Source organism: Eptatretus burgeri, chromosome 15 (genome assembly GCF_056783735.1).
Source record: "Eptatretus burgeri isolate ZD-2024b chromosome 15, Ebu_testis_v1, whole genome shotgun sequence".
NCBI classification, from domain to species: domain Eukaryota; kingdom Metazoa; phylum Chordata; class Myxini; order Myxiniformes; family Myxinidae; genus Eptatretus; species Eptatretus burgeri.
The window spans coordinates 13,299,312-13,320,326 of record NC_140975.1 but is presented as its reverse complement, the minus strand read 5'-3'; the positions used below and the strand labels follow the sequence as shown (position 1 = coordinate 13,320,326).

The following is a 21,015-nucleotide window of genomic DNA, read 5'->3' as shown; positions in this document are numbered from 1 at the left end:
TGGCTTTTCCAGGAAAGATCATGGCAGATAGTGAGACCTAGAAGCGTGAATGAAAGGACTTCAGCAAGAGGATTGTTGAGAAAGTAGATGGGGGTTGGGGGGGAGGGGTTCCAGACAGTCCTTTTGGATAGACATAGTGAGAGTGTGAGATTTCCATCCATCCATCGGGACCATACTCCATGCAGAGCGTTGGTGCTGCCTAAGCAGTCTCCTTGGCTATTGGACACAATCCTGGATGGGTCGCCACTCCGACACAGTATACCAGCATGCTGGCACTCATTTTGCCGACCTCGGAAGGATGACAGGCAGAGTCAACCCCACCTGGTATGAATTCAACAGTGGAGTGGGGTTTGAACTCAGGATCAGAGGATTCCAAGCCACCACCCTAACCATTGAGCCAACACCAGGTAGAGTGTGAGATTTATCAGGGTTGAAAGACATGTTCCATGTGTTTGACCAGCTTGTGATTTTATCCAGATTTTCAGAGTGAAAATGCTGCTGCTTTCTGATCTGAGGGATGACAGATGGTATGGCAGAGGGTGGAGTCATCAGCAAGGAGATAAAGACGATTTTCCAGAGAACCAGAGAGATCATTGATAAAAACCAGAAAAAGAACAGGGCCCAGAACCCTGCCTTGAGGGACTCCAGCCTGGACAGGAAGAGGGGATTAGAGAACTGCATTAAGGCCCACACGTTGGCTGAGATGGGAGAGGAAGTCTGCGAGCCATGAGTGGAGATGTCCTTGGATACCATAAGAAGAGAGTTTGGTGAGTAGGTCAGTGTGCCATACCATATCAAAAGCATGTGATATGTCTCGGGAGATGGCTCTGATTTCATGTCTGGCATTGAGGATCTCCATCCATTGTTAGGAGAGCATGGTTGTGTGCTTGATTTTATACACAATGTCAGCAATGGGTGTAGCTGAATAGCCGAATCCACTAATTAGAAGGCGTGTCCGCATGCTTTTGGCCATGTAGTGTATATACTCACATCAAACGCACCTCCTCACTGTTACAGTGATCATCGCAACGGATTATGTCTTACACAGTAAATATGCATAATCCGCCAAGAATATCCATCCTTCTGCCACCCAGACGATTGTTCCCACGAATACAAACCATTCAACCAGAAGGCACGTGATGTGATCGGTGAGCAAATCCAAACATGTGGAGTGTGATGAGCACTCCCCCGATCTCCGTCTGACACCAAAGCATCACCTCCAACCCAGAGGCCTTGGTCCGGCGACTCTTTCAACAGACAAAGATTACATGGTCAACATCAGTTCAACATCAAGCAGAGCCAGCTATCTGGATTTCAGGCTTTTTTGCCCTCATGAGGAGGGTATACCAATAGATGTCCCAAAAGTCAGTTATGTCGTTAAGTATGTGTGTAATCAGATCCCCTTCCTTTTGTCTAGTGGGAGAATCAAAGGCATGCGTTGCGATTTATTTTAGTTTGGTTACTACATCTAACAAGCCAGCTAACAACCATCCCATCTGCATGACCCCTCGGCCCATTACAATCCACGGTACAATCGCGCTTGCAGCCTTCGGTTCGCAGGCCACAGCGCACCTTTGCCTGAGACAGATTCCCGAGGATGTTCGAGGCAGTTTCACCAACACGATCTTTCTCAAACACGCGCAGAGGGGAGGGTCGGCTTTCTCCAAACAAGGCCGAAACTCCGCCCCGGAAAGGTATGCTGTGGGACCCTGTCCAATCAAAGGCGGACAGCGAGGTGTGTTCACCAAGGCCCCTCCCCGCTGAGGGAGGTCCATAAAAATCCCCGAGCACTCTCTGAGAGCAGAGTTTTGTTGAGTTTTTGCTGTCACGAAAGGGTTTTTGCTTTCACGAGGGTTGAGCAGAAAGTCGTCGAGGCGGCGAACGTGTCTCTGCTGGCCCTCTACAAGGAAGGAAAGAGCGACCCTGACCCCCCTCCATGGACCCCGGCCATTCACCACCCGAGCTCCGCCACGAACCTCGAGTCCCACACGTGCGACTGGGGACAAACCAGCGACCATTGTCAGGTGCACAGCACGGAGTACCCCCTTTCTCCGACAGCCAGGTACCGATCCGAACTCTGACCCCCAGCTTGTCTCTCTCCTTGGCTGCGAGGGTCCAATAAAGAACTCTTGGTTTCTTTTCGTGTGTGTGTGTGTGTGTGTGTGTGTGTGTGTGTGTGTGTGTGTGTGTGTGTGTGTGTGTGTGTGTGTGTGTGTGTGTGTGTGTCTGCGTGTGGGCCCGTCTGGTAAGTAGAACTGAATAAGTGTTTTCGGAACATTGTAAATACTGCTTGCATATTCGCGTTAAGTCTTGCCTTTGTCTTTTACTGCAAATAAAACTTGTTAGAAATGTCCCCAGTTTGTTTCCGTCCTTTCTTGAATTGGTCCAGCATCATTCGAATCTAAGTTTAGGCGGGGTTTTATCCCCGGTAATTGGACGATTGTAGCCGGGACATCCTGGGCAGGCCCGCTCGACTGCATCTGAGCCGGAAAGGTGGGTGGCAGAGTGGTAGTCGGTAGGTGTAATTTTACCGCTGCCGGTAGAGTGAATCCGGTTCAGCCAGGCGTTCCAAGGCGTGGATCCCCGGTAGCCGAGACCGCGTGGTTACTTAGGTACATTTGATCTAGACAAAATACCCCTACGCCACGCGGTTGAAATATTGGCGACCATGGTTGGTTAAATGACCCGCCGGCTTCCATAGTTATCCGAGCGACGGCCTACAATTCCGGGGAGTTTGGTGGGAGATGACACAAGCTTTCCCCACCTAGTGGTCACTATCGCCACCGATCCCTGGCCCACAACAATATATATATATATATATATATATATATATATATATATATATATATATATATATATATATATATATATATATATATATATATATATATATATATATATTATAATCTGATCCGATTCTTCTGAAAATTGATGTTAGGACCAGATAACCCCAAATACTGTAGGTTTCCTTTAATTTTTCTTGCTCAATACCAGATTCTCTCCCGATAGAGAAATCATTTCCGAACTGTTCATAAAATCAGTACTTTCTCCCTTGATCAGGGGATGGTATGGAATAACTCGATTATTCCTTCTTTTCTTCTTCTTCGTCTTCTTCATCTTGTGTGGCATCGTACCTGTTTTTACATAATAAGATGTGTGTCGTATTTTGTCGATAGAAATAGGTAGATATAGAAGTAAGTAGGTCGAGGTACGTATAAATAAACGTCGAATGTAGTCATGACACTGAAAAAATAATTCCTTTACCTCCAAAGTATTTCTAGGATGGACCTAGGATAGAACTGTAGGAGTAGCATGGATAATGGACCAAGAGGTCCGTTATCGTGCCAACCCATTCCTTCAATATCCCATGGAAGACATCTTGTATATCTCGTTCAAGTTGCCCAAGTTAACCACAAAGCGTTTTGGACCAAGTCATGTACTCTTGTTCAACCATTTCGGAGATCGTGATGACTTTTGGTTGTGACAAACATGAGGCACTTTCTAATTCCATGAGAACCACAACCTTGTAATGTCCTCTTGAGGAGAAACCATTTACTCCATAAGACAACCCAAGTCATGCTGAGTGTGTCCTTGCAGGATGAAGTTTGTGATATTTCTTCATGGATATAGACAGAGGATCAAAAGTAATCCATTCATCATTGATCCTTTATTGCTCCATGTTCTCTATAAACGTGTTGTTTGCAGCATAATATGTTTAATAGTTGGATTATATGGACAGTTTATAAGGTCTTATTTTCTCTCTACAAGATTGAGGCTCACGGAAGAGCAATGTGATTGATGGCATGAATTGACAGTGAGGATTTGCAGGGCCAGTGAACCTTCATGTTTGAAAATAAATATTGTGCATTGGTATGAATAAAACTTGTGCAATTATAATTACAGATTTATTTCACATTAACAAGGACAATCTGATTCTGATTGTACATTGTGTCGTTGTTCTGCACTTTTCACAGGACATGTAGAAAAGAAATGCATGTTATAATGTGTAATCTTGATCACCTGATGTCATACTATGTGTTCCTGCAACAAACATGATCATTATTATTTTACTTTCTTTACTGTGAGTTTACCAAATGTAGAAATAAGTTTCATTCAGATGAATGTTTTGTGCAATTTCATGTTCTGTCGATGAGGTGGATAGCCCGACAGGTGCTGATGCATCGAGGAAGGGATTGTTGCGGGCTGGGGGTCGGGTGGAGAAGACCACGGGGGGGGGTGGGGGGGGGAGTTCCCACTATCTCGGGTTCCACCAGATTCCCCGGAATTACGGGCCGTCACACACGGATAATTCCGTGACGTGGCGGGTCGCTAACCGACCGTGGACGCCAATAACTCAACCGCATGACCTAGGGTCCTCCCATCTATGGGTTAACCAGGTTTCCTCATTAATCACGTGATTTAATTACCGGAGAACACGCCCTCGGTACGCCATGTCCGGACCGGATCACTTTACTGGATCGGATGCAGCCGAGCGACACTGCCAAGGACGTACCGGCTAAAAGGAACGGATCATTGGGAATAAAGTTCCGTCTAAGATAGGATTCGGACCATGCTGGATCAATGAAAGAACAGACAAAAATAGCTGTGAACATTTCTAATAATTATTTATTTACAAGCAGGCAAGGAAAATTATGTGGCACAGTGAATAGTAGTTTTATTGTTGTGTAATGCAGGGATAGAAAGAAGCGTGAGGTGCAACAATTACACAAACAACTTACAAAAGCAGACACAGACCAGACTTAACCCGAAATAATAATCTTCCGCAATCTTAACTTACGAGGACAAGCATCAGGACAAACACATATACACACACACACACACACACACACACACACACACACACACACACACACACACACACACACACACACACACACACACACACACACACACACACACACACACACACAACCTGATGAAGAGGAGTTGATGAGAAAAAGGAGAGGAGATGAGGAAAACGGTCTCTCTTGCATGATTGCCCGATCGTGCCACCAATACGTTTTTGTGGGATGCTGCGCTGGGCAATACCTCCCTGACAGCTGGCGCGTTGTCTCTTGCTTCGTCGCACTCGTGCAGCTAGCGGTGGTCCAGAAAACGAGACGTGACCATCGGGTGTGAAGGGAGGGACTTGGGTGAAGAAGGGGGAGTCGGTCGCCGAATGGGTGGAGGAGGAGTCGAGCACGAGTGGGCAGAGTGGTAGACAGGACCAGGTGGGTGGGTGGAGTCAGCGACTTGTGCGTGGAGAAGGGCGGAGAAGGAAGAGACGGAGTCGCAGGCGATGACGACAGAATGGCGGGAGTAAAAGGCGGAGTCAAGAGCGAGTGGGCGATGACTGGCGGGTGAAGAAGGCGGAATTAGCAGATGAGCGGAGAGATCAATCCCAGGCTGGCCAGAGAATGGGATGAGCCGACAGCAGCAATGGGCAAGACACCAAAACCAGAACTACGGACGGCCTCGACTCCTGTCCTTTATAGACCCTGGGGTGCAGGGTGGGGGCATTACCCTGAAGCGGTGTCATCACCCGAATCGGCCACTCTGATTGGGCCTGGATCACTGTATGGCCTGGCCGTGATGGCCGTAAGCGGCTCCACTCCACTTCCGGCAAGATAACTCCAAGCTGCGGAATCGTATCCCTCCGAGCCCCATGATATGAATCGCCCCGCACCAAACTCCGCAACATGAATTGCCTTGCACTGATCTCCCGGACCGTGCCCCGGTGGCCGGCCAAGGGTCGTGTTGGCCCCGCATGCCCGCCCGGGCACCCCCGATTAGCGCTGATCAATGCCTGCTCCGTGATGCGCCACGCAGCCCGAACGATCCGAACTGCACAGCACGCCTCTGCCTGATCATGGCTTCGCCGTGCTGAGAGGCGAGGAGACGACCGCCGTCCGTGGGGTCACCCGCGGCCACCAACGAGGACCGACGGTAAGGTGTTAGGGTAAACTCATGCACAAATGATAAGATGTTAGGATAAACCCATGCACAGACCAGAACAAGATGTGTGCCATCCGTGCCCTGCTCTGTACGATAATAAGGTGTCACTAGCTAAGCACGAGTCTGCCTACCATCGAGCATGTTTCATTACAGTACGTGCGGATCCGCCATGGCCCACGTGGTCAGCGCTCGCGTTCGCCCGATTCTGTTATCGTGTACGTGGGGCCAACCCCAATCTGTATCAGGAATTGAGGGGAATGATCGGATATAATAATTATATGGACGTTTGGAATGAAAAAATAATATAGGTAAAGTATCAGTTGGAGAAATGGAGGGAAAAGAGGATGCCGATATAATTAAATCCAGAGATGGGTTGGAAAGAACGCGCCGCCCGTATCTTGCCCACTTGTGCCCTGTACAACGTGGCGTGGTTGTTGTTTTTCTATCATCGGCCTCTGACGAAGTAGTTATTGGCATCAATCTTCCACCCACGCTCTCACCGATATTGGGTCAAACAACATCCGTGCAGCCTCTTTAAGAGATATTCATTCGTTTGCCTTTTCAATGCAACCAGTAATCTCATCCCAGATCATTGGAAACGTCAGACGATCATCTCGAGCTTGCGGCAGAGGTTCCTTCGAGGGTATCGGTGCATCCTTGCAGCTGCGCTGTCGATGCTCGCGTGGTGTTGTTGCAGCTTTCTATTTCCCTCCCCCGGCCGTGGCACGTGCTGCACATGTTGACCTCCGCAAAGACCCAAATTCGGATTTACCTCAGGAATAAGCAGAAAAGAAGTGAGAGTGCAGTAAACAGACCTAGCTATGAGATCCACACAACGCACTGTCCCGTTGTCCCGCTAGACAAAAGGGAAGGGACTATCTGAATGTATATTAATGGAATAACTGTCTAGGGACCGCTGTATGATGGTTGCTGTTGCTTTAGAGGGATGTGGTTCCCAGAACCGCAACAGGATGTATGTTTTGATCAACTTTAGCTTAGAAAAGCTTCACTCACCATTGGTCATTATGGGGGAGGGGGAGGGTGTCAAGAGAATGTGGAGAGCAATAAATGTGTTGGGGATATTATCTGTGAGATTATTAACCTCCGCCATCTTCGAAGATGGACGGAGGTTACTGTTTTCACTCCTTTCTGTTTGTTACTTACGAAATCTAAAGATTTCGTTAGTATATTGATGCCTTCCGTTTTTGTTTGTTTGTTTGTTTGTATGTTTGTTTGTTTGTTTGTAGGCATGATAACTCGAGAACGGAAGAAGCTTCCAATGTCAAATTACACCACGTGATTCAGGAGGGTGATGGCTAGTGCTGATTAGATTTTGGTCAAAATCGGTGAAAGGTCAAGGTCACAGTGAGGTCAAACATCCAAAACATTCGATTTTTGATGGTTTGGTACAGAATCATCGTAGAAACTTCTGGTTTGTGTCGCTACCACCTCCTCTCAAGACAGCTTTTATTCGACAAGGTCAGAGGTCAAGTTGACGATTTCGTAAGTACCAGTCTATGACTGCTTGTTTGTTTGTTAGTTTGTTTGTTTGTTTGTTTGTTTGTAGGCACGATAACTCGAGAACGGAAGAAGCTACCAATGTCAAATTGCACCACGTGATTCAGGAGGGTGATGGCTAGTGCTGATTAGATTTTGGTCAAAATCGGTCAAAGGTCAAGGTCACAGTGAGGTCAAACATCCAAAAAATGATAACTCGAGAATGGAAGAAGCTACCAATGTCAAATTACACCACGTGATTCAGGAGGGTGATTCCTATCGCTGATTCGATTTTGGTCAAAATCGGTCAAAGGCCAAGGTCACAGTGAGGTCAAACATCCAAAACATTCGATTTTTGATGGTTTGGCACAGAATCATCATAGAAACTTCTGGTTTGTGTCGCTACCTTCTCGAGAGACAGCTTTTATTAGACAAGGTCAGAGGTCAAGTTGACGATTTCGTAAGTACCAGTCTATGACTGCTTGTTTGTTTGTTTGTTTGTTTGTGAACAGTATTACGGAAAAACTCCTCGACGGATTTCGACGAAACTGGGTGGGGGGGGTTAGGTATGGTCCAACGATCACGCCATTAAAATTTAGACTTGGTCCCCCCCCCAAAAAAAAATTGTTAGAGAAAAAAATGTTTTTTTTGCATTTCTACATGTTTTAAATGATTTCCAACCCCCCCCCCCAAAAAAAAATTGTGAGAGAAAAACTTCTTTTTTGCCTTTCTACATGTTTTCAGTGATTTCTAACCCCCCCCAAAAAAAAAAATTGTTGGAGAAAAAAAATTTTAGCAACTTTTTTTTCAACAAAATTTCGATTTCTTTTTTTTGCATTTCTTCATGTTTTTAGTGATTTCCAAACCCCCCCCCCCCCGCCAAAAAAAATGTTGGAGAAAAGAACTATAACTCTGTCAGCAATGTTGACATCACATTTAATGAATAATATATAAGGTTCACTTGAGTGACCCAGCAGTATTGGCGGCAGAAGTTTTGCACTCTCCCGAGTGCTCCCCCTCTAGTTTTTGCAAACCAAGTTCAAAACATCTTGTGGTCGTGCCGACTTCGGAACTCGGCTTGTCTTGCAATGGCTCGCAATTCACGGAACAAATCGGAAACTTCAATATCTTTGGAGTACTGAGATTGTAAAGCTTGCTCGAGCTTCAAGTAATGTTCCATAATTAGGGTATCCAGTCAAATGGACTGGATAACCTATTGTTTTTCTTCTGTTCATTATTATTTTTCTTCCGCCGTAAATTTGCAAAATTTTCAATTTTTTTCGCTTTAAATGCCATTTTCTCAGAAATGGTAAGACCAATCGACACAAAATTTTCACCAAATATGTATCTTTTTTGATAGCATACATAATTGATAATTATGACGTCATAGGTCACGTGGTACGGGCGCCATCTTGAAAAAACAGATCAACTTTGGACCTCTGTATCTCGGAAACCTTCTAGTGTAAAAAAATTTCGCTTGATACATTTTAACAAGCTCCCTCTCGGGAATACGTGTGATTTTTCGTGACGTCATCAGTGAAGAGGTATCCCAGTAAAAATTCGTCAAGTAGAACGCCACATGGCAAAAATTTGAAATTTCTTGAGCGTCATCTACACAAAAATTCATCGTAGAAAAAAATATTTTGACGTCATCGGTGACGTAATTCGGCCGCCATCTTGTTTTTTAGTGTTTTTTTAAAAAAATCTTCTTCTCCAGAACGGCTGTGCAGATTGAGGTGAAACTTTACACGCACATTCTCCCTGAGGTCCTCTTTCAAGTTTGTTAATTTGTTATTGATACGTCACATGGTTTGGCGGCCATCTTGAAAAAACCCTAAAACCTTCAAACATCTTCTTCTCCAGAAGCGCTGGTCCAATGAAGGCGAGATTTCAGAACTATATTCGTGACATGTATGCGATGCAAGTTTGTTAATTTCAAAGTGATATGTCACATGGTTTGGCCGCCATGTTGGATTTAAGAAAAATATTAAATAATGTTTTCTCTGGTATTTCATAAGCCATCGAAGCGAAAATTTGCAAGTGCCTTCCTCGCTCAAGTCTGCATACATGGTAAAAACATTTTTACCTCAGAAGTCACATGGTTTGGCGGCCATCTTGGAAAGAAAAATAGACCTTATCCGATTTACACGAAACTTCACACACTTGTTCGGGTCGACGATGGAAAGCAGAATTTAAATTTATGACATCATAGGTCACAAGGTTCGGCAGCCATCTTGGATTGAAAATGAATACATTTTAAAAATCTTCTTCTCCAGAAGGGCAAGATAGATTAAGACGAAACTTCACACATATATTCCCCATGAGATCCTTTCTCAAGTTTGTTAATTTGTTCTTGATCGGTCACATGGTTTGGCGGCCATCTTGAAAAAACCCGAAAACCTTCAAACATCTTCTTCTCCAGAAGCGTTGGCCCAATGAAGGGGAGATTTCAGAACTGTATTCGGGACAGGAAGGCGATACAAGTTTGTTAATTTCGAATTGATAAGTCACATGGTTTGGCCGCCATCTTGGATTTAAGAAAAATATTAAATAATGTTTTCTCTGGAACCGCTTAACTAAACGAATCGAAAATTTGTAATTATCGTCGAGAGGGCAGTATGCACGCATGGTAAAAATTATGACGTCACACGTCACATGGTTTGGCGGCCATCTTGGATAGAAAAACGCACCTTTACCGATTAACACGAAACTTCACAAACGTGTTCCAATACCAAGTTGGAAGCAGAATGTAAATTTCTGATGTCATAGGTCACATGGATCGTCAGCCCTCTTGGATTGAAAAACAATATCTTCAAACGTCTTTTTCTCTGAAACGGCTAAACAGATCCAGGCCAAACTTCACCACTATGACCGCCTCTCCATGACGAATAAAAAGTTCTCACCCTCTTTTGAGGTACGATGCAACGTTTGGCAGCCATATTGGATTGAAGGAAAAATATTAATTAATGTTTACTCTGGAACTACTGCATCAATAAATGTGAAACATCAAGTTTATGGTGGAACGCTCATGCGGAATGAGGGTTTGAAATTTCAACGGGATCGGGCCCAGGGTTTGGCAGCCATGTTGGTTTTAAGAAAAATATTAAATAATGCTTTCTCTGGAACTGCTTAACCTAGCAAAGCGAAAATTTGCAGTTATCGTCTCCGATCATGTTTGCACACGTGGCGAAAATTATGACATCACAAGTCACATGGTTTGGCCGCCATCTTGGATTGAAGGATAAATATTAATTAATGTTTACTCTGGAACCACTGCGTCTATATATACCAAACTTCACATTTGTAATTTAGCCGACATGCGAAACAAAAGTTTAAAATTTCAACCTGATCGGTCACGCGGTTTGGCAGCCAGAATTATTTAATTATTTGAATCTGTTCGCCAGTTATAAGGAAATTGAACGCTTTGTGCTGCCTGGTTCGTAACCCTTCTGTTCCGCGCCGTCTCGAAGCATGCCTGTGTTTGTATCACCATTAAATAATGTTTTCTCTGGCACCGCTTATCCGATGAATGCGAAACTTTGCGGCTTTGATTTAAGTCTCATGTTGTATCAGTTGTGTCAAAGGCGGACACGGACTGGGTACCCGGTCATCACTGCCAGCAGTTATAAAGTGGCAGTTCTAGTTTGCTTTGATGTTCTATTCTGCAAGCTGTGAACATCAGAGGAAGCCTAGCACAGAACTAATTTAATGTATCTTTGTGATTGTGATCTTCAACCGATTGTGTTGCTGTGTCAAGGATTGATGAAAAAAAGTTGACTTTGAATTGTTCCTTGGGGTTCTGAATAATTGGCTCATACATTTCACATGTGAACTGCTTCCTTTTCCTCCTAATACAGATGGGATGTGGTTCAAAGTGTGCCGGTATCTCCAACTCCTCAGCTTTGTTCAGTAACTCACTTATTACAGTAATTCAACTATGCAACTATACCACCACATCGCACCCACGATATATCGGTTGGCATAACATGGTTACTACAACTAGCACGGCTCGTAGCTCGGGAAGGAAGGGAATTAGACGGGCCGGGGTGGGGGGGGGGGGTGAGAGCATTTACCTGTACCTTAATTATGCTGTCGTGGAAATGAGTTCTCGGGCCTAACTTTGCATAATATAGGATATATATAGTTAACTCCTTTCCTCCTTTCCTTTCTTCCTTCCTTCCATATGAGTGCTGCTTCATCAGGATGAAGATTACCACACTGTGGTTGCAGGCATGGAACAGCACCGACACAACCATTTATACCAGTACACTGGAACTCATTTCGCCGACCTCGGAAGGATGACAGGTTGAGTCAACCTCACCTGGTGTTAATTCAGTAGCCAACAGGGCTCAAACTCAGAGCCCTAAGATCCCAAGCCAGCCACCCTAACCACTAAGCCAACACCAGGCCCTCCCATATTGCATGTATTGGAGTAAGCGTGACATAATTTAATTGTGATAGAGAATATTTGTCGTTTTGTGTATGGAGAGAGTCTGTCGACCTCCCCCCAGCCAGTGTGTGTGTCGAAAACCACCATCCCTTGAATCCCCTTTTTAATGTTCTTACCTTTGGAATCTATCTTTCATGTTATCTGAAGTGCTCTGACTGGCCATCAGGAAGGCTTGATGTTGGCTTAGTGGCGATGGAGGCTGGCTTAGGATCCTAGGGTCCTGAGTTTGAGCTCCATTGGCTGCTGAACTAACACCAGGTAGGGTTGACTTGGCTTGTCATCCTTCCGAGGTAGGCGAAATGAGTACTCGTGTACCGGTAGAGGGGCACAGCATCAGCGGCACAGCCACACTTCAACAAAATGATAGATATCCAGCAGCCAAGCTGCCATATGCAAGAACAAAACAGAACAGGCATTCAGGCAGGAAAAGCCACCTCCACTATTCCAATTCTTGCCGAAACACCAGCAAAATGAAAGGTCGGGGCGGTGGCTGGGTGGGGGGATGTCCCACCCACGAACTGGAGTAAGAGCCAGTGGCAGCTGAGCGGGGAGGGGCTAAGAGCATCACTAATGCGGGTGGGGGCAGAAGTTACAAAGGCAGGATGCGAGCCATGGAGGGAAGGAGATGCACGGGAACTTTGCTGCAGAGCCTGCACACGAGCTGCATCGGGGTTCTCCCCAAACTGAGCCCTTCCCTCTGCAGCCTCCAACCATGCCCCAACACAGCAAGCAATGCCCACTCTCCCCACCATACTGGCTTCTGTCCATGGCCACAAACTAGTCACTGCTGGGCTGTGTTGAGCTGCATCCTACCAGACACAGTTTGCGGTATTTCTGTCCTATCATTCTCTATCTTGTCTATCTCCTAAGGTGTGAATGGGCTCATTAAGTGATAAGTTAATGAAAGTTCTCAGTTCTTCGTTGACTCATGGGCGTGTATTTGGTTGGGGTTATTGGTAATTGTTGAATGAGTGGATTGCTTATAATTGTATTCCCATCCTGTGTTTCTTTCAAATAAACTTTAAAACCACTTCGTCTCGAAAGGAATTTTGGGGGTTCTGATCGCTATGACAGTTGTGCACATCTCTTAAAGGACTGATTGGATTCGGGCGATTAGCCCCCAAAACAAGGCTATGCCTATGCCTAGCGACTCCGGTCATTATACGAGAACAGGCGGACGACGCCGATGAACACGACATATTGACTGGCTGGGTCATCCAACTCAGCACAGTATCATGGCGGACAGGCCCATAATCCAGCTCGGGACGACAATCAGCCAGCCTTCGTGTTTTTAAGTAGTCTTGCTCACTAACCCGAATATGTATCGAACCAACGAAGCACCATAAAAATACTTTTGAGCCAGTCATGCCTGTACTGTGTCTCAAATCATTAACCACCACCTTTATGAATATACACCAAGCCAAATGTGTTAGTTATAGAATATACATCATGCAGTAAACAATAATTATGTGATACTTAATAAGGTTTTTCTTTGGTTGTGATTCCGTACAGTGCGTCCAAAGATCCTCAACATCTCAAAGGAGTTTATGAGCTCCAGTAATTCCTGGAGGATGGTTTGTGAGGCCGAGGCCAAGCCGAAACCAAGCATCACCTGGTTGAACCCAAATGGACTCCCCATCAATGGAACCAAGATCACATCGAGTACAAATAGGCAAAGTGAATTTCCTCACAACATCAGTGTCTATAACATCATCAGTGTATTTAACATCACAGAAGAAAATCCAGAAGGGAAATACACCTGCCTTGTAGAGAACAAGTACGACAAGGCACAGGACCATGTGATTCATTTGATCACTCCAGGCAATGGTAGTTCACAATGGATTGTGGTTGGATGTTCAATTGCCTTGATCTTGGTTCTTCTTCTACTCTTTGCTGTTGGATTGCATATTTACAGGAAAAAGCGAAACCACAGTGAAGGTAAGAACATCTCCACCTCACCCCTTTTTTCCCCGAGCTTCTCTATCTATTGAACCACCTTCCAGAGGCTGTTATGTCTCACTCATCCCTCCAACACTTCAAGGAGGGAGTGCACCACCATTTCATGTCATCACCCATCCTGACCCATGATCATTTTTTTATCCCATTAACCATTCATTACCCAACCCTCAATTACTTGCTGATTTCAGTATTTCCTCCCTTCCCCCCTTTCCTCTGTTCCTGTATGTTCATCGTCTTTATGTTTGTCCCACTGTAAGTTACACCTTGCTCTTGCACGATCTTCTCTCTGATGCAGTCGGCGAACTGATGGAATGAATTGAGGCGGTACAACTTCCCATCTCTTTATGACATACATGCTATGCTGAACCAATGAAAGAAAGGAAATAATCGAGCAGGTTTAAAGCAGTTTACCAAACTAGGCACAAACACTAATCAAGTATTTACAGAAACGATGCAGTGCCACAAAGAAAGCAATTATCCCTTCGTATGTAAAAGCCCCTTAAACAATCTTACTTACAAGAGGACACAAGGCAGGCGCATCACAATCATCCGGAAAAAGTAGAGGAACAACAAGAAGATAGAGGCAGTACGAGACTTAGGTGCGGCCTCTTGCTCACCCTACGCAAGCAGGTGGGCCTGTGTTGATCCCAAAATGTGGAAAAAGGAAGGGAATGTGTAAGGAGAGGTGCAGCATATACTGTGTTAGCTTAGAGGAAAAGATGTGAGGTGCAAGTCAAAGCCTTGCCCAGCTGGGACGGAGGTCAATCATTGATAGCTCTTTTGAATAGTTGATAACACTTTGTGCATCTCCAGTCTGAATTCAGGGTTCTTGGAGAAAGGAGGAAGAAATTGGGTAAGTCAGTATGTAGCTACTGCTGCACGTCAAGGACCTTGTAACATCGTCTGTTCTCGAGCCTCGCTCCAACACAGCTTGTCTCAGCCCAGCACAGCTTGCCTCAGTCCATGCAGCTTGTCTTGGCAGGCAGTCTCTCGGCACGAAAAAGCAGGCAACTGAGTTCACAAACGGGTCCTCAGTACGCACATCAGCAGCCGCGAACAGCTCTGGCTGCTCGCCTTTTATCTCTCCCGGGCCAGACGTGGCCTCGAGGGAGCAAAGTTTGTGCGAGCACACTCTGACCCCATGCAAAGCATGGCTCCAGGGGGCTAGGGTTGCCACACTCTCTCTGACCCCAAGTGGGGCATCCTCATTGACTCAGCAGCTTTCAAAGGGGTTGACTGCAGTGGTGTTGCAGCAGAGAGCGTCCTGAAGGATCGATTACAGTGGCATAGCACGATATTTGTGAAATCCTAATAAAAATAATCGTATCCATGGAAACAGCAATTTGGTAATTTCGAAAATTTCACCTATCAAGTGTCTTATACAATTAGATGTTGTGCATAACAAATTTGGTTGATGAATTTTCTAATTGCTGCCTAATAGGTGTCTCACATGTTTTGGATGGCCTTGACCTTGACCTTTGACCAATTTTGACAACATTTTTCTCGCATATACTGATGAGCCAAAACATTATGACCACCTGTCTCATATGCTGTTGGTCCTCCGTGTGCCACCAAAACAGTGCCGACCCGCCGAGGCATGGACTCTACAAGACTCCTGAAGGTGTCCTGTGGTATCTGGCACCAAAACATTAGCAACAGATCCTTCAAGTCCTGTAAGTTGCGAGGTAGAGCCACTGTGGATCGGACTTGTCAGTCCAGCAAGTCCCACAGATGCTCAATTGGATTGAGATGTGGAGAATTTGGAAGCCAGGGCAACACCGTGACCATTCATCATGTTCCTCAAACCATTCCCGAACAATGTGTGCAGTGTGACAGGGCGCATTATCCTGCTGAAAGAGGACACTGCCATCAGGGAATACCATTGCCATGAAGGGGTGTACCTGGTCTGCAACGATGTTTAGGTGGGGGACACGTGTCAAATTGACGTCCACATGAATGGCCGGACCCAGGGTTTCCCAGCATTACATTGCCAAGAGCATCACACTCCCTCCACCGGTTTGTCGTCTTCCCACAGTGCATCAAGGTGCCATCACTTCCCCAGGTAAGCGGCGTACACGTACACGGCCATCCACATTATCTAAAAGAAAATGGGACTCATCAGACCAGGCGACCTTCTTCCACTGCCCCAAGGTCCAGTTCCGATGCTCGCGTGCCCATTATAGGCGCTTTCGACGGTGGACAGGGGTCATCAAGGGCACTCTGACCGGTCTGCGGCTATGCAGCCCCATACGCAGCAGGGTGCGATGCACTGTGGATTGTGACACATTCCTCCCGTGACCACCATTAAAATTTTCTGTGACTTGTGTCACAGTAGACCTTCTGTCGGTTCGGACCAGACAGGATAGCCTTCGTTGCCCTCGCACATCGATGAGCCTTGGGCGCCCAACACCCTGTCACCGGTTTGTGGTTTGTCCCTCCTCAGACTACTGTCAGTAGGCACTCACCACTGCTGACCGGGAGCACCCCACAAGCCTTGCCTTTTCAGAGATGCTCTGACCCAGTCTGGCCATAACAATCTGTGTACGTTTCAATTTGACATATTGAAAGATTATTGAGGTTTGACATTAATAAAATCACAAAAGTCCCATTTTATTATAATGGGGTGAAATTGTTTCATGGAAATCATTGACATGTTCAAACAGCGAAATCAATCGTTTTGATTTTTGATTGAACCAATCCAATGACCAATTATGGAAATCCTGTTCGAAGGTCAAGATAATAAAATGGAAATTGACGATTTTATGTGATCCGTTTTTGGCTTGGTCTTCGTTACGTTTGAGACTTTTGTATTTGATGTTTGTGTGTGTGTGTGTGTGTGTGTGTGTGTGTGTGTGTGTGTGTGTGTGTGTGTCTGTGTGTGTGTGTGTGTGTGTGTGTGTGTGTGTGTGTGTGTGTGTGTGTGTGTGTGTGTGTGTGTGTGTGTGTGTGTGTGTGTGTGTGTGTGTGTGTGTGTGTGTTTTGCATCGAATTTGTCCTTATTTTCCTTAGGGTCCCAAGCTGTTGACGGAGCAACTTCTAATCAAGAGCCAGTAAGTTTTCTTCATTATTCTCTATTATCCTTATTATAATCATGGAGCTTTATGTTCATTATCAGCCTTGAGGTCAGTTTGGCAGGGTTGACTGGGTTCATTGGGCTGGCTTGGTTGGCTGAGTGTTTTCCACCAGTCAAAGACCAATAAATCTTTGATGAGTCACCCACGTTGACCTGAAGCCACTTGGCGGGTGATGTACTATCTTATTGGTAATGGAACACACCCCTGTTATTAACCTCAGGTGTTCTGTAAGTACTGCGCTGACCATTGGGATGAACCATTGCTGGCAAAACCTGTAGTTTGTAATAAAATAAATAATCCCACAAAATCGATAACCGTTCATCATTATTTACTGACAGTGTTTGTCGGGATGTTATCAGTTTTATCCCGTAGCGTATTATTTGAAAGTTTTATGGGTTAAAAACATGTTATTAGAAAATCACTATACCGTATATTGAATGATAAAATATGAAATATTTTCTTGCATATTGAGTGTTACTCACTTTGACATCGCATCCAATATTTTTTACAATGACAATCCCTTGTTCCTAACCCACTCAACTCATTCACGAACCCATGGCTGCCTTGCAGAACAACGAGGAAGATCAACTGACTTATGCTACTCTCGGCATCAAGATGAACGAAACGCCTCCTTCTGCCGTCCCCGAACAATCCGAGAACACCTCCATCTATGCTGTTGTTAAGAAATAGATCTCAACCTTTCTCTCATAAATCGTCATACTTGCCTGGGAAAGGATTGCCTGCTGTCAATCAAAATAACTTTTGTGGATGTATTAGTGTACTCTCCCTACTTACTCTCTCCGCTTGGTTTATCTGAACCTGAACTACTCTTCCTTAGTCAAGTTGCTCTTCTCGTGTGCATAATGCCTGAGCTGCTGATTGTTTAATTCTTGGGGCCTAGTTATGCTGCTGATTCAATACCCCATAGGTGAAATCAGGAATTGCAAATTTCGATAGGGTCGTGGGGCATAACAGCCTACTCTTTTTCCCAAGGTACTGCAGGGTCTTTAACGTCCACAAGTGTTAACTGATGGTACAGTCGGTTTCATGTCCCCTAAAAGGACGGTGTTCTCCACAATGCAACCTCCTGCCTGATAGTATCTAGGAAGGCAGTTGGTAGTTGGATCCCATTACCTTTATCATCAAACCCAGGATAGATCGCTCAGCTGTCCTTCCATCACCATTGAGTGGTTTTAATTGCGTTACAAGTTTTACTTTTTAAGACAATTATCTTCTGATAAAGTTTGCAATGCAGCCGATCTGGAAATTAATATGATGCTTGTTTGATAAATTAACACATCTTTCAATCCTGGAAATCTTGAAGGATCATCAAACTCACTGATGTATTTCCATTGTTAGCCACTGGATGAAGTTCTGTCTCTTGAACTTCTTGGCCTCACCATCAGCCATGACCTTTCATGGGCCTATTACATAGCAAACTGGCCTCCAAACTTGCCACAGAATGAGCATCCTCCGTTGATCCATCTATACTTTTGAAGGTTTTCAACATTCTTGGCATCTCCCATGATGACGTCGAAAAACAAGACCCGTTACTCTCACATTGTGGACAAATCTATGCCCTCTGCTTGTTTGTTTATCACCTCTCCTCTTCAAGCTCCCTCTGCTTTCTCAGTCCTCAAACCCCCCCACAGCTCCTCCAGAACATACACATTCTTCCATTAACCTCTCTAGGATCTAAACTCCTAAAAATCGAAACCCACTGCACACCTCAACTCATTGGTTCCTATTTTCACTCGTTTATGGAACCATCTTCCACAAACGGTTCAATCATCCTCTTCCCTTCAGTGCTTCATGCAAGCCATGCACCATCACCACAATATCATGTCATCCCCACCTGTAGTCTTTCATACCCCCATTAATACTCCTCTTATGTGCAGGTTGTAGTGTACTCCTAGTGTCTGTCTCTGTCTCTCTGTCTCTCTGTCTCTCTGTCTCTCTGTCTCTCTGTCTCTCTGTCTCTCTGTCTCTCTGTCTCTCTGTCTCTCTGTGTCTCTGTCTCTCTGTGTCTCTGTCTCTGTCTCTGTCTCTGTCTCTGTCTCTGTCTCTGTCTCTGTCTCTGTCTCTGTCTCTGTCTCTGTCTCTGTCTCTGTCTCTGTCTCTGTCTCTGTCTCTGTCTCTGTCTCTGTCTCTCTCTCTCTGTCTCTCTCTGTCTCACTGTCTCTCTCTCTCTGTCTCTCTCTCTCTGTCTCTCTCTCTCTCTCTGTCTCTCTGTCTCTCTCTCTCTCTCTCTCTCTCTCTCTCTGTCTCTCTCTCTCTCTCTCTCTCTCTCTCTCTCTCTCTCTCTCTCTCAGAATACGGACACCTATCTCCGGTCTGGCCCACATCCCCGCTTGAGCCTCAAAGTTGCGAAGGCATTCAAGGAGTCTGTGCAACGGTGCATTGAGATCAATCCCACGTGCCGAGTACCACCGAGTCCGAAGACACCCAAGCTGTCGAGCGACATGCCCAGCAACGGTTCCTGGCATTATGGCCACCACTTCGCAGGATCTACACACATAATTAGGATGTAGTACGTGGCCCTGCAGGTCGTCATTCCATCTCAAAGATCACCTGGTGTCCCGGGGAAACACAGAACTAAACCTCCACAGGGCTTGCGGGTCGAGCACGAAACCATGCACAAGTGTGGGAAGCCATCGGCGGAGTCTGACTCTGCCATGGCCCTCAACCCTCCGGTCGTTGCCTTTCACCTTCTCACACATGAGCCTCGATCTTGCATGGAAAAAAAAAACAGAATGGATTTCTCAAATCGAAATTTTTTTTTTTAGTTGAATGACAATTTTTATTTATCTTCTGCTTCCTGATTCAGTTGTTCCTGTTCTCGCTTTTAAAATCTGGATTTGAGCTTTCATATTCACAAAGATTTAAACTACTGCTTGTTAGTTTGAGTTCATTTCTTTCACCTTTTTTTCACAACTTTCATATGTTTATTGTATCTCTGATCTCATTTCTATTTCTGTGAAACTCTTGTACTTGATCCTGAGTTTTATAAGATAACTGATATGGGTAGTTAGCATTCAGATTAAAATGTGAGCTTCAGCAGATCAGCATTTAAGATTTTCATTAGAAAGCATCCCAAAATGCAAAGCCTGTCTACGTGATACACACACACACACACACACACACACACACACACGCACACACACACACACACACACACACACACACACACACACACACACACACACACACGTGCATGGTTGTAAAAGCCCATTTCCCATTGTATGCTGTGCAGGGGACAGTCTCACGAGCCATGCTGATCTATTAACATTAGAATTAATTTCTCATTTATTTGGATTGACTCGTGGAATTATGACTATTATATCTCTTTTTAATACAGCACATTGTACATGAGCTTACCTGAATAACTATTCATATTAATACATGGAAAATTCAGATAGTAATCGATAGACTGCCAAATGCCACTTCCACCATATGTTATTGTCCACCATTGGACTTTGTGTGAAACTGGAGCTTATGGATTAGGTCTCGTCTGTGCATGCGTCCGTCCTTCTGTCCACAGCCATATCTCAGACATGTATGGACATATTTTGTTCAAACTTGGCGAAAATCCAACACATGATGGTGTATGTACACACATCATTTTGTTTCGCAATTTGATCAAAGATGGCTGACTGGCAGCCATTTTAGTTGTTAAACCTGATGTTCTACTTGTCCTCAACCATTGCTAGAACATGCATTTACTGAGCTTGTTCAATCTTGCCACACAGATAATAAATGATGGCTTACATATTCCCGCATTTTCTTTCAAGATTGGATGCAAGATGGCCGACTGGTGGCCATTTCATTACCTGGACGTGTCCCCAGCCATTTCTCAGACATGCATTGTCTGATTTTGTTCAACCTTGGCACAATTACAGTACATCATGGCCTACGTATGCACCTCACTTTATTTGGTGAATTAATCAAAGATGGCTGAATGGTAGACTGGCAGCCATTTTAGTTGTAAAAAAAACCTGGTGTTGATCACGTCCTCAACCATTTCTCGGACATGCATATATATATAAAATAAATACTAGTGCATGCCCGTAGGTGCGTGCC

General features: G+C 45.0%; 1 protein-coding gene across 1 annotated transcript in view; it reads left to right on the top strand.

The window, feature by feature from the left end:
• LOC147011556 (uncharacterized) overlaps positions 1-19,115 on the top strand; it is a 242,962-nt gene extending 223,847 nt beyond the window's left edge. Inside the window, exons 9-11 of the mRNA XM_085856348.1 lie at positions 13,415-13,840; positions 16,871-16,911; positions 17,506-19,115. Of these exons, the coding sequence (XP_085712474.1) occupies positions 13,415-13,840; positions 16,871-16,911; positions 17,506-17,625 (587 nt within the window). The 3' untranslated portion in view covers positions 17,626-19,115. The remainder of the gene's footprint in view (positions 1-13,414; positions 13,841-16,870; positions 16,912-17,505) is intronic.
• The last annotated feature ends 1,900 nt before the right edge of the window (positions 19,116-21,015 follow it).